The sequence below is a fragment of the Microcaecilia unicolor genome, chromosome 8 (genome assembly GCF_901765095.1).
Source record: "Microcaecilia unicolor chromosome 8, aMicUni1.1, whole genome shotgun sequence".
Classification (NCBI taxonomy): Eukaryota; Metazoa; Chordata; class Amphibia; order Gymnophiona; family Siphonopidae; genus Microcaecilia; species Microcaecilia unicolor.
The window spans coordinates 41,654,971-41,668,356 of NC_044038.1; the positions used below are offsets into that span (position 1 = coordinate 41,654,971).

Below are 13,386 nucleotides of genomic sequence, written 5' to 3' on the forward strand. Positions count from 1 at the left end.
TGCTTTTTAAGACAGGTAGAGGCATATTTTCAAAGCATTTAGACTTACAAAGTACCCTAGGTTACCATCGGGCTCATTTTCGAAAGAGATGGACGTCCAAAAAGTGACATAAATCGGCATTTGGACATCCATCTCACAGAGACGTCCAAATCGGTATAATCGAAACCGCATTTTGGATGTTTCTCAGAAGTCCATCAGAAGGATGTTCAAATCTCAAGGGGGCATATCGGAGGCGTGTTTAAGGTGGGACTTGGACATTCCTAAGACTTAGGACATCTTTGAGCCATAATGGAACAAAGCAAAAACATCTAGCACTAAAACTTCGACGTTTTGAGCTGGACCCGTTTTTATTACGAATAAGGCACAAAAAGGTGCCCCAAATGACCACTGGACGGAATCAGGGATGACTTCCCCTTACTCCCACAGTGGTCACTAACCCCCTCCCACCCTAAAAAGTATGTTGAAGAACATTACTTGCCAGCCTCAGATGTCATATTCAGGTCCATGACAGCAGCATGCAGGTCCCTGGAGTAGTTTAGTGCACTTCAGACAGGTGGACCAAGGCCCATCCCCCCACTACCTGTTACACTTGTGCAGGAAACTGTGAGCCCTCCAAAACCCACTGTACCCACATATAGGTGCCCCCTTCACCCGTAAGGGCTAAGGTAGTGATGTACAGTTGAGAGTAGTGGGCTTTGGGGGGCTCAGCACACGAGGTAAGAGGAGAGCTGTATACCTGGGAGCATTTGATGAAGTCCACTGCAGTGCCTAGTGTGCCCGATTGCTGTCCTGGCGTGTCAGAGGGACCAGTCTTCTAAAAATGCTGGCTCCTCCCACGTCTACATGGCTTACATAAGTACATAAGCATCGCCATGCTGAGACAGGACCCTGTCTCCGACGGCTTGAATTTGGATGTTTTAGACTTGGGACTTTTATTTTTCTAAAATGGCTGAAAATCAAAGACTTCCAAATCGCAAAACGTCCATGGTATTTTCGAACACAAAAGATGGACGTCCATCTTTTTCGAAAATTACCTTCTCCCCGCTTCATAATTTGGACGTCTTTGTAAAACGTCCAAATTCTGACTTACGACGTTTCTTTTGAAAATGCCCCTCCACGTAACTTTGTAAATCTAAGTGCTTTGAAAATAAGCCCCTTAGTGATATAGGACTGTCACGGATTCCTCTAATTCATCCTGTTCTCCTGCAAGGTCAAAAGACATTCAGAAACACCTCCCAGAAGGAAAAGTACTTACCTATCGGAATGGAAGAAATCTGAGAATAAAGATCCAACATCCGATTGCCATCCACATCCACCAAGTAGTTCCCTCGGCTCTCTTCATAGTTGCAAAAAAAGTGTACAGCATCTGCATTCTGTATAGGGAAAGGTGGTTACATTTTTGCATGGTTATATACTTTACAGAACATTCATCTTCCGCTGCTTGTCACCCTCTGATCACCTATCTATCTTTCCCTGTTTCTCAACCTCCTTCCCCACCCATCCCTACCTTCCCCACGAGACTGTCATTCCCCATGGAATGCTTTTATATTTCACAGATATAATCTGATATATGCCATCATTTGCTCATTTCTGAATTTCCGATCTGAAGAAGGGTTACCTTCGAAAGCTCATCGAAAAAAATGCATGTTAGTCCAATAAAAAAAAGGTATCCTTTTTTATTTGTTTTATTTCTATTTATTAACATATACAGAGAAATTATTCTAAGAAAAGCCTTCTATACTCTGATTTGTTAACATACATAGGGATCCTGATTTTAGGTTTTAATGGATAAACACCCCTGATGCAAAAAATTATTATGTCTCTATTGGACAGACACTGGAAAAATACCACTTCTAGTACTCTCTCACTCCTCCCCATCTTCTTGTAACCTGCACTCAGTTTTTGTGCTTTCTATACCAACGATTAAGTGACACAAACACGCTTTATTTTTTTTTAGTAGAATAGTACCCCTGTGGTGTGAAAACATTTCTTGTATCCTCAAAACATCCCTAATTAGCTGAAAAATTAAACACACATGATTTATAGGCACCTAGGGGACAAAGAGCTACAGTGAGATTTCAAAGTCTTCCTTGGTTCTCAGCCTGCTGCTCTAACTGCTAGTCCTCCAGCTATAAGGTAAGTTCTCATACAAGCAAACATGTTCTCAGGTTATCGGTGATCATATTTCCTATTGGTATCAGAGGATCTGCCTATATTATACATTAAAAAAAAACTGAAAAAAAAGTTGTACCAGGGGAAAAAAAAAGCAAACAGATTAGATGATGTAATAAAATGTGACCACTAAGAAGCGTCTCAATTTACATTTAGGTAGCTCAATGCAAACCAAATATTCATACAGAAAGAAGCATTTATAAATATGGCTCCGCTACGTACCTTGCCTCAAGAGTCAAACAATAACGCAAAGTGCATACCTGAGGCCATATTTTTGAAAGCTCCTTGTTAACTATGTGTTTGTTTTTCATTGAATAACCCAAGTGTGACACTTAGACACACAGAGATGTTTGTTTTGGCACCTACTGCATTTGATATCTGGCTGCTTCTTTTTGTTTATTTCTTGTCCTTTTGAATTCAGACTTTTTTTTTTGGCCCTATCAACTCCACTGGCTGGGAGGCTCCAGAATGAAATGTGTCACCCTTTCAGAGCGCTCAGGAAATCAGCTCAGTGGCCTAACAAACAAAAAGATCACATACTTGTGTGATGAGCCACTTTTTATATTCAAAAATGATGTTTTAGATAGGGATGTATAGCGATTAAAATTTTTAAATTGCATGATTAATCTCATAAAGCGTCCCCCTCACACACTGCCTCCTGTACAATGCAATATATAGATAACATGTAAACTCATAAAAACTTACATTTCTATTTCTGAAATACAAATAAAATCATTTATCTTACCTCTATTGTCTAGTGATTTTATCTTTCTAACCACTTTTTCCCCCCCGTCTCTTGTTTTACTTTCCTGTGCTCTGAACTCTCTTTCCACGGTCTATTCACTAATTTTTTTCCTCCTCCTTCATTTCCTGCCCTATATCCATCTTTCACATTCAATTTTCTTCCATTTTTCTTCCTACTTCTCAAAGCTATCTTATTTCCATCTCCCTTCCCCTACTCTCCATGGCCACCACCTCCTCCCATCTCTCTTGCCTTCCCTTCCCTTTCCTCCTTGGACACCATATCCTCCCATCTCCCTTCCCTCCCCTCTCCCCATTTCCTCCCCTATTCTTCATGGGCACCATCTCCTCCATTTCTCTTCCCTCCTCTGTATGGGCACCATGTCACATATAAACCCCACTTGAGACAGTAATTGGTCCAAGTCTCTTCCCCCCCCCCCCCCCAACATATTTTTCTCTCTGCTGTGGGGGCCCCCCCCCCCCCGTGTTCTGCCATCTTTCTCTCTCCGGCAGCTTATTCTTTTAACTGCCCCCACATTCGCTGGCATCTCATTCTCTCTCTCCATCCCGCTGGCAACCCTTGAAACTACCTGTACAGAGGACACTGCTAAGCATGCACTGGTTCTCTCATGCTGGAGAACTCTCTAGCACCACGCCGGCAGGAAACGAAGTTTCATCAGAGGAGGCAGGACACTAGAGAGAAGCAGCATGTGCTTAGCAATGCCATCTGTACAGGCAGATTCAGAGGGATGCCAGGTGGAGGCGGAATGTGATTAACACATTAATCTCATTAAAAACCACGCTAAATGTGCAGTGTGTGTGTGTGTGTATACATGTGTCTAATCTATATTAATTAGGGCTGCATTTTGATTAAAGTTTTTAATTGCAATTAATTGCATAATTAAAGGTATTCAATTTATTTATTTACCACTGCAGCTCTGTGTGTCTCTAGGCAAGTCACTTAACTCTCCATTGCCCTGGGTACAAAATAAGTACCTGTACATAATATGTTAACTGCTTTGATTGTAACCACAGAAAGGCAATATATTAAATCCCATCCCCCTTCCCATCTCTTAACAGCTGATAATCTCCCTCCTTCCCAGCCCCTGATTCAATATCTCTCCCTTTCTCAACCTTTACTTCCTCTAGATCCATTCTCTCTCTTTCTTTCCTGGGGTCTACTATCTCTCTCTCTTTGTCTCTCCCTGCTTTCTCCCTCCCAGCACCTCTTCCTCCCTCTCCTTCACCTCCATGAGCAGCGACACAAACTTGGCGGTGAGCAGCACCAAGCTCTTAACGTGACTTCTGGAGCTCACTGTCATGATCAGCTTCCATCAGTGACCCTTCCAGTTCTGCTTGTGGGTCTGCAGCTTAAACTTCTCCCCCCACCCAGGGTTCATCATCTCCCCACCACCTCAATACCCCTGCTGGTCTACCTTAAAAGTGGTTTACTGCTGGTTACTGCTGGTCCTGGGAGTGGAAGCTTTGCATGTATGCTGCCTGTAGCCTATTCTGAAGCTTTCCCTCTGACCTGTCCCGCCACCTTTGACATCATTTCACATTTCTGTCTGGGTGGGAACAGTCAAAGGAAAAGCTATAGACCACGCAGCATATGAGCAACGCTGCCGCTGGCGAGGAAAAAACACAAGACCACCGTTAAGGTAGATTAGTGCAGGAGTAGGGGTGGGAGATGTTGAATCGCAGATGGAGGGGGGATGATGCTGGATTGCATAGAGGACAGAGATTGGGAGCGGAAGAGAGTAGAAGAGATGTTTGGAGACAGGAGACACAGAAATACGATTTTTTAAAAAATCGCAATCAATGATTTAATGCATTCATCGCAGAGTTAACTGCGATTAAAGTGCAGCCCTAGTTTTAGAAAATATTGATTTGTTTTAAACATGTATATCCTGCAGTCTAGGTGGGTTCAAATAACACACAAACATAAAAAAGTAAAAATGCTACAGATAAAAATAATAATAAAAATGACTTTACTGTTAAAGCACTGCTAACTGCAACTCGAACGGGGAGTAACATCTACAAAAACTGCCGTAACAATATCATCACAATATGGTTGCAAATGTCTGCTGGAATAAATAGGTTTTCAACTGTTTCTGAAACAGAACAGCCTGGGTCAAACTATGACATAATGCAACAAACAAACAAACAAATAAATAAATTCGACTCAGACAATGCAGTTTCCCCATCTATTTTTCAAAGCCCCAACCAACTTAAAGAACTGGGGGCTTTAGGCTGGCAGTCTGGAAAATACTTGGGGTACTGTCAGCTAGCCAGCCGCTTCATAAGCCCACGCACTTTTAAAAGCACAGGCAGAGAATCGTTACTTTTTAAAAGTACTTAAGTAAAAAGTACTGGCTTCAAAAGCAGTGAAGTAAAAGTAAAAACTCTTTATAAACGAAAAAAAAAATACTCAAGTAAAAGTAATAAAGTACAGCTCTTAAAACTACATTTTTTTTTTTTTTTTTACTACAAAACAAAGTATTCTTAACAAGTTGGACCACAGAATCTAGTGTGATTATAAGCTAACTTCAAGGGGGTCACACAAGGTACTTCCTAGAAAAAAAACCACCCTGAACATTGCAAAGGGCAAAAGGACATTAAGACACCTAGCGGAAAACAAAACAAGCTGGATTAGTACAGATCAGCCCTACACAGACACTTAATGATAACAGAGTACCTGGCCTTTTTCACACATGAACAGAGGTCGCCCCTCATAATGTACAAAATAAGTAACCACAAAGTAAAAATAGAAATATGCAGACAATCTCACAAGACTGTCACTGAAACATGCGGCAGTGATTTTTAGTACAGAGACCTTATATGCAGGAGCATAGGAGAATCGTTCCTGTTCCAGCTCATCCACTGGACCACCAGAGCTGTAAGGCAGGCCTGGAGGAGGGCCTACAGTGGGTCCAGGAGGAAGGGTTTCTTAAAGCATGTGATGGTGTTTACAAAAAAAACTTCACAACCTGACCATCCTAACAATAGTTTTTTCTTAAAATCGACATTAAGACTTTTCTTCTTTTCAGAGTGTCTAATTCTCAGTTTTTACATATTGCTAAATGGAACATGTTGACTTTCTAGCAACGTAAGGCCTGCCATACTGGATCGAACCAAAGGTAATCTGTTTCCAGTAGCACTAACCACACCACTTACAAACCTTCCTCCTAACAGCCCTAGATTCTCTTCCAGTGGTCAATGTTGCTCTTTGGCCAGATCTACTTTTGGTTCCTACGTGAAACAGCTGTAATTCGTTTTACAGAACTGGACATACTTGGATCCTATTCCTTTTTGATGGCTGTCACTGGGCTGATATTGCAACCGTTTTCAGTACAACTGTTTTCTTTGCCATCTGGTTTATATGCTCCATATTTGTTAGTGTAAAGCTGCAAGACCTTACATTTCTCTAACAGAAGCTCATTTTCCTTGAGCACATTGTCACACTATCCAAGCCAGAAACCTTTCCACATTTCCATCAAGAGTGGCTTTAGCACACTCTTTTGCGGGTGTTTTCCGTACAATACAGCCATTTTTACTGTAGCCATAAAATGGCCAGTTTTCTATTTTTTTTTTTGTATTAATGACCATGTGATGATGCCATTAGCGCATAGACATTAAAAAAAAATACCACGTGAGCACTCACTGCCATCCATTTTGTAGGTGGTAAGGGCTCAAGCAGAATTCCTGTGCTAATCGGTTAATGCAGCTACATTATCACACACTAACTAGTTAGCACAGGAATGCCCACTCTCTGCTCCCTGACATGTCTCCTCAAAAAAAAAAAAAAAAAAACCCCGATATTCAAACCACAGGGGATAACTATGCTGTCTACCATGATCTGCACTGAACATGGATATTCAATGCCGAGCCGTTTCCAGTGACTGGCATCGAATAACCTGTTTCGGCCGGTTTGAGGATAACCTTTCCCCAACTCACTGCCATGCAGAACCCCCCCAACCTCTCCCTGAACATTCCCTCCGCCCACATAGTCTAGGGTAGGCCCGGCATGGTGGCAAGCTGGATGTGGGAATCAGGGTGGTGGTAGTGGGGGGTGGGGGGGGGGCTTTAATATCAGCTGGACTGTATTCCTTAAAAACAGTGTATAGCACATCTACATTAATGAAAGCTCCAATAAATACTTCAAAATTTAATACACCTCTGGCCAAAATATTCTGAACACTTTTTGTACATAGATTGCAGCAGGCAAAGTCCTTTTGAATATTTACTCTTTTATTTCTTAAAGTGTTAATTAACCTTATGGCTTACCTGAATTTCATTTAACTGTTTCATTAGTTCCTGGAAAAGAAAAGAATCCAACCATGTTAATGTACAATTCTTAAAGACGGATACAGCACTAGATAAATGGATCGCTGTGGTGAACGTTTGCTTAGCAGAAGGAATAAAAGCTGCTACAACAAAATAGTTCTGTGAAGAGGCTATCTCCATAGCACAAATGAACAATTAAAGAGCCACCATTCAAGCAGGGTCGCCAAAAGACAAAGCCAGACCCGGGGCAAACCCCTCCTCCCGAGCCTGCGCACTGCCCCCTCCACGGGCCCACGCATATCCCCACCCCCATCCCGGGCCTGCTTACTTGCTTGTCTTCTCTCCTGCTAGCTCCGCTCTGCTGCACAGGCCCTTCTTCCTGCCGCTTCAAACAGGAAGTACTTTACACAGGAGGTAGGATGCGGCAGGAAGAAGGACCTGTGGCCAGCAGAGAGCACAGTTAATGCAATAACTGTGCTTTGCAGAACACAGGAGCAGGACAGCCATGCTAGTGCTGGGTAGGCGCCGGGCCTCCCTTGGAGGCTGGGCCCTGAGGAATTTTGTCCCCCCTGCCCCTGCTTTCAAGACTAACCAGCATACCTCATCAGGGCCCTGATGCTCAAAAGTCCGGCGCTGTACAAAACTGCACAGGAAAATAACGCCAGAACAGCACCGTAAAAAAAACTTTCTAATGCTCAGCGTTAACAGTATGCAAATCATCTGTGCGCTGATAGCATTGAGCATTACGAAGTTAAGGGGGAGGGTTGTGCCTGGCGCATGCACAGAAAACCCCTCTCTCGCCAGTCGCCGGAACCTAGCTGGCCTTGCTCGCTTGTGTTTCCTCTTTCAAGTCCTGCAGAGGTTCGTACAAAGGAAGAATGAGAAGCTCAGCATTATTTGATGAAAAACCCTAGACATTAAAAAAAAAAATTGTTTGCATCCCTTTAAGTGGATGCTTCTCCGCCTCTCCAGAAGCCTCCGAGCTGGCATAAGGTTTGCAATGGTTCGGGCGCCCTTGTTCAATGCCCTGTTCTATAAGCATTGGAGAGACTAGGAAGTTACCTTATTTACATTCCTTTGACTACATTAGCAAGCTATTTGCATAGATCGTTGCCAAGCTCGTTGTTTTTTGCAGTAAGGGTCTCTGAGCGTTCTGCGCTAGTCCGGCGCTAATGGCCTCTAGTGCCCACATTTGCTTTTGAGCATCGGGGTGCAGGTACTGGGTGCAGACACACTGCTAATTATGTTTACAGAGCATAAACAGTTCCTCTATTCCATTAGCCTTCTAGTTATTAACGTGCTTACAGCTTCCATGGAAACAATGTTTGCCCAGAGCGTCATCTAAACCACAAGAGCGCATTCTGTGTGCCAGTTACTAGGGGCATTCCATCAAAGACAAAAGTTGTTCAGGGCGTTTGTCTTGCTCTAGTGAGGGGTGGCCTGTGGGGGATGCAGGACCATGTGCAGAGACTTCCTGTGTGACTCATTTCCATAAATATTTTAATAAATCTGTTGGGGCTGAAAAGCAGGGTCATGCATGAAACAGCTGCTCATGCGTACAACTTGGCCCTGATTCCAGTATATAAATCCCTTCTGCACATCAGCAAAGTAGGGCCTGACCTCTCAGTATTCACTTCAGATACAGCAGTGCAGGGGTCAAGTGTTTAACAAACTTGTACGTGCTCTTCTATTAACAGAAAATCTCTAATGCTCTCTCATAATGGGGAAAGACACCTAACAAACACCTTTTATGAGACAATTTAATTCACTGCTGTTTCTAGATGTTGAGCCATTTAATTGGAAAACTGTTTCCTTGCATTTTGCTCATGGGGATGGTCAATTGGGACACAGAATTTTAAAGCGCTCATAAACATGAAAACTCTCTCCTTATCCGAAGGCTAACACACTGGCACTCAAGAGACACCGATAAACAAGAGGATGCAAAATGACTATTTGAAAGATGTTCGGCCATGGGTTGCACTTAATTTGTTAGTGACTCCAGAGGTCTACACATATGAGCATGTTCTTAATAGAAAAATGCCTATACAAGCTTATATTACTGTTAATAATACTGATTATAACTGCATTTACACTGACTGAAGGCATTTTTTTAAAATAATTGTTTCAAGGTCACGTGACGCCATGGTGCGGGGCTGACGCTGGAAAGCTAAGCTCCGCGCACACTCACCCGAAAATCAGATAATTAGACTTACCCAAGGAGCGAAACGCCACAATTTCAATCATAAAAGGTGGGAAAGCGACTGGCGAGTAGAGATTGAGCGAAGAAACCGAGAATGGCAGCGAAATCAGTGAGAAAAGAACGAGACAAATCGAAACCGCCAGAAACCAAGATGGCCGACCAGCGAGATCCCGGCGAATTAGCGGTGGGATCCGCATGGCTGACGGAGATCACGGCCGAGGTTACAGCAGCGGTTGAGGCCGCGTTGGACAAAAAGCTTCAGCAATTGCTCGATCGGGCGGAGGAGGCACATGAGCGTATAGACAGTATAAATATGGAGCTAGATGAAGGTTTGCAGCGGATTTCAGAGATGGAGGAGACGGTGGAGGCACAGAAGGAGATCAACAAGAAACTGGAGAAGAAAGTACAGGATCTGGAGACAAAGATTGATGATTTGGAAAATAGGAGCCGGCGAAATAACCTCCGTTTGGTTGGTTTACCAGAATCGCTTCTAGATAAAGATTTGCCTACCTTTTTGGAGGATTGGCTGCCGAAAACATTACATATAGAGGACAAACTACAGAGTTTTTGTATTGAACGAGCCCATAGAGTTGGGCCTCCGAGACAGCCTGAGAACAGGCCGCGAGTAGTCATACTAAAAGCTCTGAACTTTCGGCATAAACAACATATTCTGGAAGCGATAAGAGGAGGCAAAACTCTCACCTACCAAGACAAGAAGATCCTTTGTTTTCAGGATTATTCTCAACAGGTGCAGGCGAGGAGGAAGTCCTTTGCACCTTTATGTACGGACCTTTTCAATAAAAAAATAAAATTTGCGCTCTTGTATCCGGCTAAGTTACGTCTCACGATCAATGGAGTCACTAAATTTTTGGACACTGTTGAAGCAGCTAAAGCATACATTCAACAACATGGCGGTGAATAGACCCTCAAAGGGGAAGGATATAACTACAGAAGCATCTGAGGGAGCTCCACAAGACAGGGGCTTATTTGAAACTAATTTGCTATGGGAAATCACCCCCGGAAAACTTATGGATTTCTCAAAGATTGAACATTGAAGGATGGAAAAGAGATTTAGTTAAGTCCTGATCAATGCTTGAACATATGGGATAGTGGGGATGATATAATACATATATACAACAGAGGAATCAGACATGGACTGTGGAATATAATGTTGAATTACAAGGGTCGTATGAGCATGGAGAGGCGGAATGCAAAATAAGGCTGAAAGAATACACAGAACTGAATTACAGCACAGTATGCTGAACCATTGCCAGGATGTGGTGAAAGAAGATGATCAAAGACTGGTATACGAAAAGTGATGTGTAAATTTGTGAATATGTTGGTGGTTAAGACTGGGAAGAGTTAGAGGGGTAAATAATAACGGCAGGGTGAGTGTAGGGGTTAATAAGTGACTAGTTCTTGGAACAGGAGGGAGGGAGGGAGGATTTGAAGGATGGGAGCTTGGGGGGAGAGAGGGGGGGGGGTGAGAGATAGGGGGTTATATAAAATTAGGTTAACAGAACCTCAATCAGACATATGGAGTCAGAAGAGAAATATGAGTGAGTTGAATGAGGAGTGGCTGCGTACACAAACAGCAGGAGTGGTGCTGCTGGGACACCATGACTGCTCTTATGTGAATGTGGAACATTGGTTGCTGCATAAGCGAGACTTAGGAGACTGATGGGATTAAGGATATACTCTTGGAATGTGGGGGGTATTTCATCTCCCATTAAGAGAAAGAAAATCTTACATAGTCTCAAAAAGAAAAGAGCGGATATAGCACTTCTCCAGGAGACACATTTATCGTCTCAGGAGCACCTTAAGCTTAAAACCTGGTGGGTGGGAACAGTACTGGAGACCCCAGCGGTGGGGAAGAAGGCTGGGGTAGTGATATTGTTCCATAAATCACTCCAGGTTGAGGTGGGGCAGATGTGTATTGATTCTGAAGGGAGATATATTCTGGCACAGGTCAAGGTGAATAACACCACCTACCTTATTAGTAACATATATGCCCCTAATGTGTACAGTAAGAAATTCTTCCACTCTCTCATAAGTAAGATACAGCAATTTAATGTTTCGAAGAAGATAATTGGGGGTGATTTCAATATGGTAGCTGATCCCACCATGGATAAATCACACCATATAGCAGGTGCGATGGGAGGGATAGATAAAGGTATCAATTTGATGTGTGGGGCTCTGGGAGTGGTTGATGTGTGGCGGGTTCTTAACCCTAATACTAAAGATTATACGCACTATTCTAGAGCTCATCACACGCAATCGCGAATAGACTACATACTGATAGATGAAGATAGTTTTGCAGACATCTTGGAGGCAGCAATAGATCCCACGATAATTTCGGATCATGCGGCAATATCGATTGAGTTTAAAGATCTGAATGCGCAAAGTAGAGAGTTCAGATGGATATTCCCCTTAGATCTGTATTATGATCAGGATTTTAGGCAATATATTAGGAGAAAATGGGAAGAATATGCACTATATAATGATGCACACATGGATACACCAATATTGTTCTGGGAGGCTGGGAAAGCTGTGTTAAGAGGTGAGATTATAGCATACAGTGTCAGAAAGAAAAAACAGAGAGATCGAGAGATCATTAGATTGGGGGAGCAGTTGGTGCAATTGAGGAGGGCTTATGGACAAGGGGTAGCAAATCATATCCGAGAGCAACTGTTAGCCACTCAGGTAAATTTAAATGAACTGCTACATCAGCGAGCCACTAAATCTGTTGAATATTATAGATATCAATTGCATAGATTTGGGAATAAACCCGGGAAACTGATGGCAGGGCTGGTGAGGAAGGTGAAGGGGCAGAGGAGAGTGTTGGTGATCAAGACACAGAGGGGGAACCTAGTACATGATGATACAGAGATAAGAGACGTATTTAAAGATTATTATGCTAGACTATATGCCAAAAATGATGATGATGATCTAGACCCTGACATATACTTAGAAAATATCAATAAGACAAAGATCTGAGAACAACAGAAGAGGGAGCTAAATAAACCGATTGAGACTGAGGAGGTCCTTAAAGAAATTAGAGCTAGTGCCTTGCATAAAGCGGCGGGGCCAGATGGATATAGGGCTGAATTCTACAAAATTTTAATGCAGGATATAGGAGGCCCTTTAACAAAGTTCTTTAATAGATCAGTTGAATTAGGTGAACTTCCACAGTCTTTGCGATTAGCGGATATAATAGTATTTCCAAAACCTGAGAGAGATCCGACCATACCAGACTCATATAGACCAATTTCACTGATTAGTTATGAAGCCAAGCTGCTAGCTAAAATTCTGGCCTCAAGATTGGCAAAAGTATTACCAAGCATAGTGGCGACCCCTCAGGTGGGATTTATACAGGGGAGACAGAGTGGGAAAAATATTAGACTGATACTGGCATCAATAGAGAACGTACGCAGAGAGGGAGGAGATTCCTTATTGATTAGTTTCGACGCCGAAAAGGCGTTTGATCGAGTAGAGTGGGAGTTCTTGTTTGCTTCATTAAGAGCGTATGGATTTGAAGGTTACTTCACACAAGCAATCTCTATATTATATAAGAATCCTATGGCGAGAGTGATGGTTAACGGAGCGTACTCTCGAAATTTTGTAATTAATAGAGGTACCAGACAGGGATGCCCTCTGTCTCCCTTACTGTTTGCTATTACGCTAGACCCGTTGATTCGGGAAATCATAAGTAACCCAGAGATTGAAGGTATAAAACTGGGAACCAGAGAATTTAAGATATCGGCGTTTGCCGATGACATTTTGGTTCACCTAGCTAAACCGGAGAGATCGTTACCGGTATTGATGGAGGTTTTTGAAGAATATGGGGCCTTTTCGGGATTTAAATTGAATTTTCAAAAGTCAGAGGGATTGCCCACAACCAATCTGGTAAAGAAGAAATGGAAGGGCAGGTTCCCATTGAGATGGGCGAACAAGGAATTTAAATACTTAGGCATAATACTAACAAG

General features: G+C 42.7%; 1 protein-coding gene across 2 annotated transcripts in view; it reads right to left on the bottom strand.

The window, feature by feature from the left end:
- Window positions 1-13,386, bottom strand: part of ABAT (4-aminobutyrate aminotransferase) — a 105,558-nt gene that overhangs the window by 46,303 nt on the left and 45,869 nt on the right. For both annotated transcript variants that reach the window (XM_030212166.1, XM_030212165.1), the window contains exons 4-5: window positions 7,201-7,230; window positions 1,256-1,373 (exon numbers count right to left, since the gene is read on the bottom strand). In XM_030212166.1, the coding sequence (XP_030068026.1) occupies window positions 1,256-1,373; window positions 7,201-7,230 (148 nt within the window). The remainder of the gene's footprint in view (window positions 1-1,255; window positions 1,374-7,200; window positions 7,231-13,386) is intronic.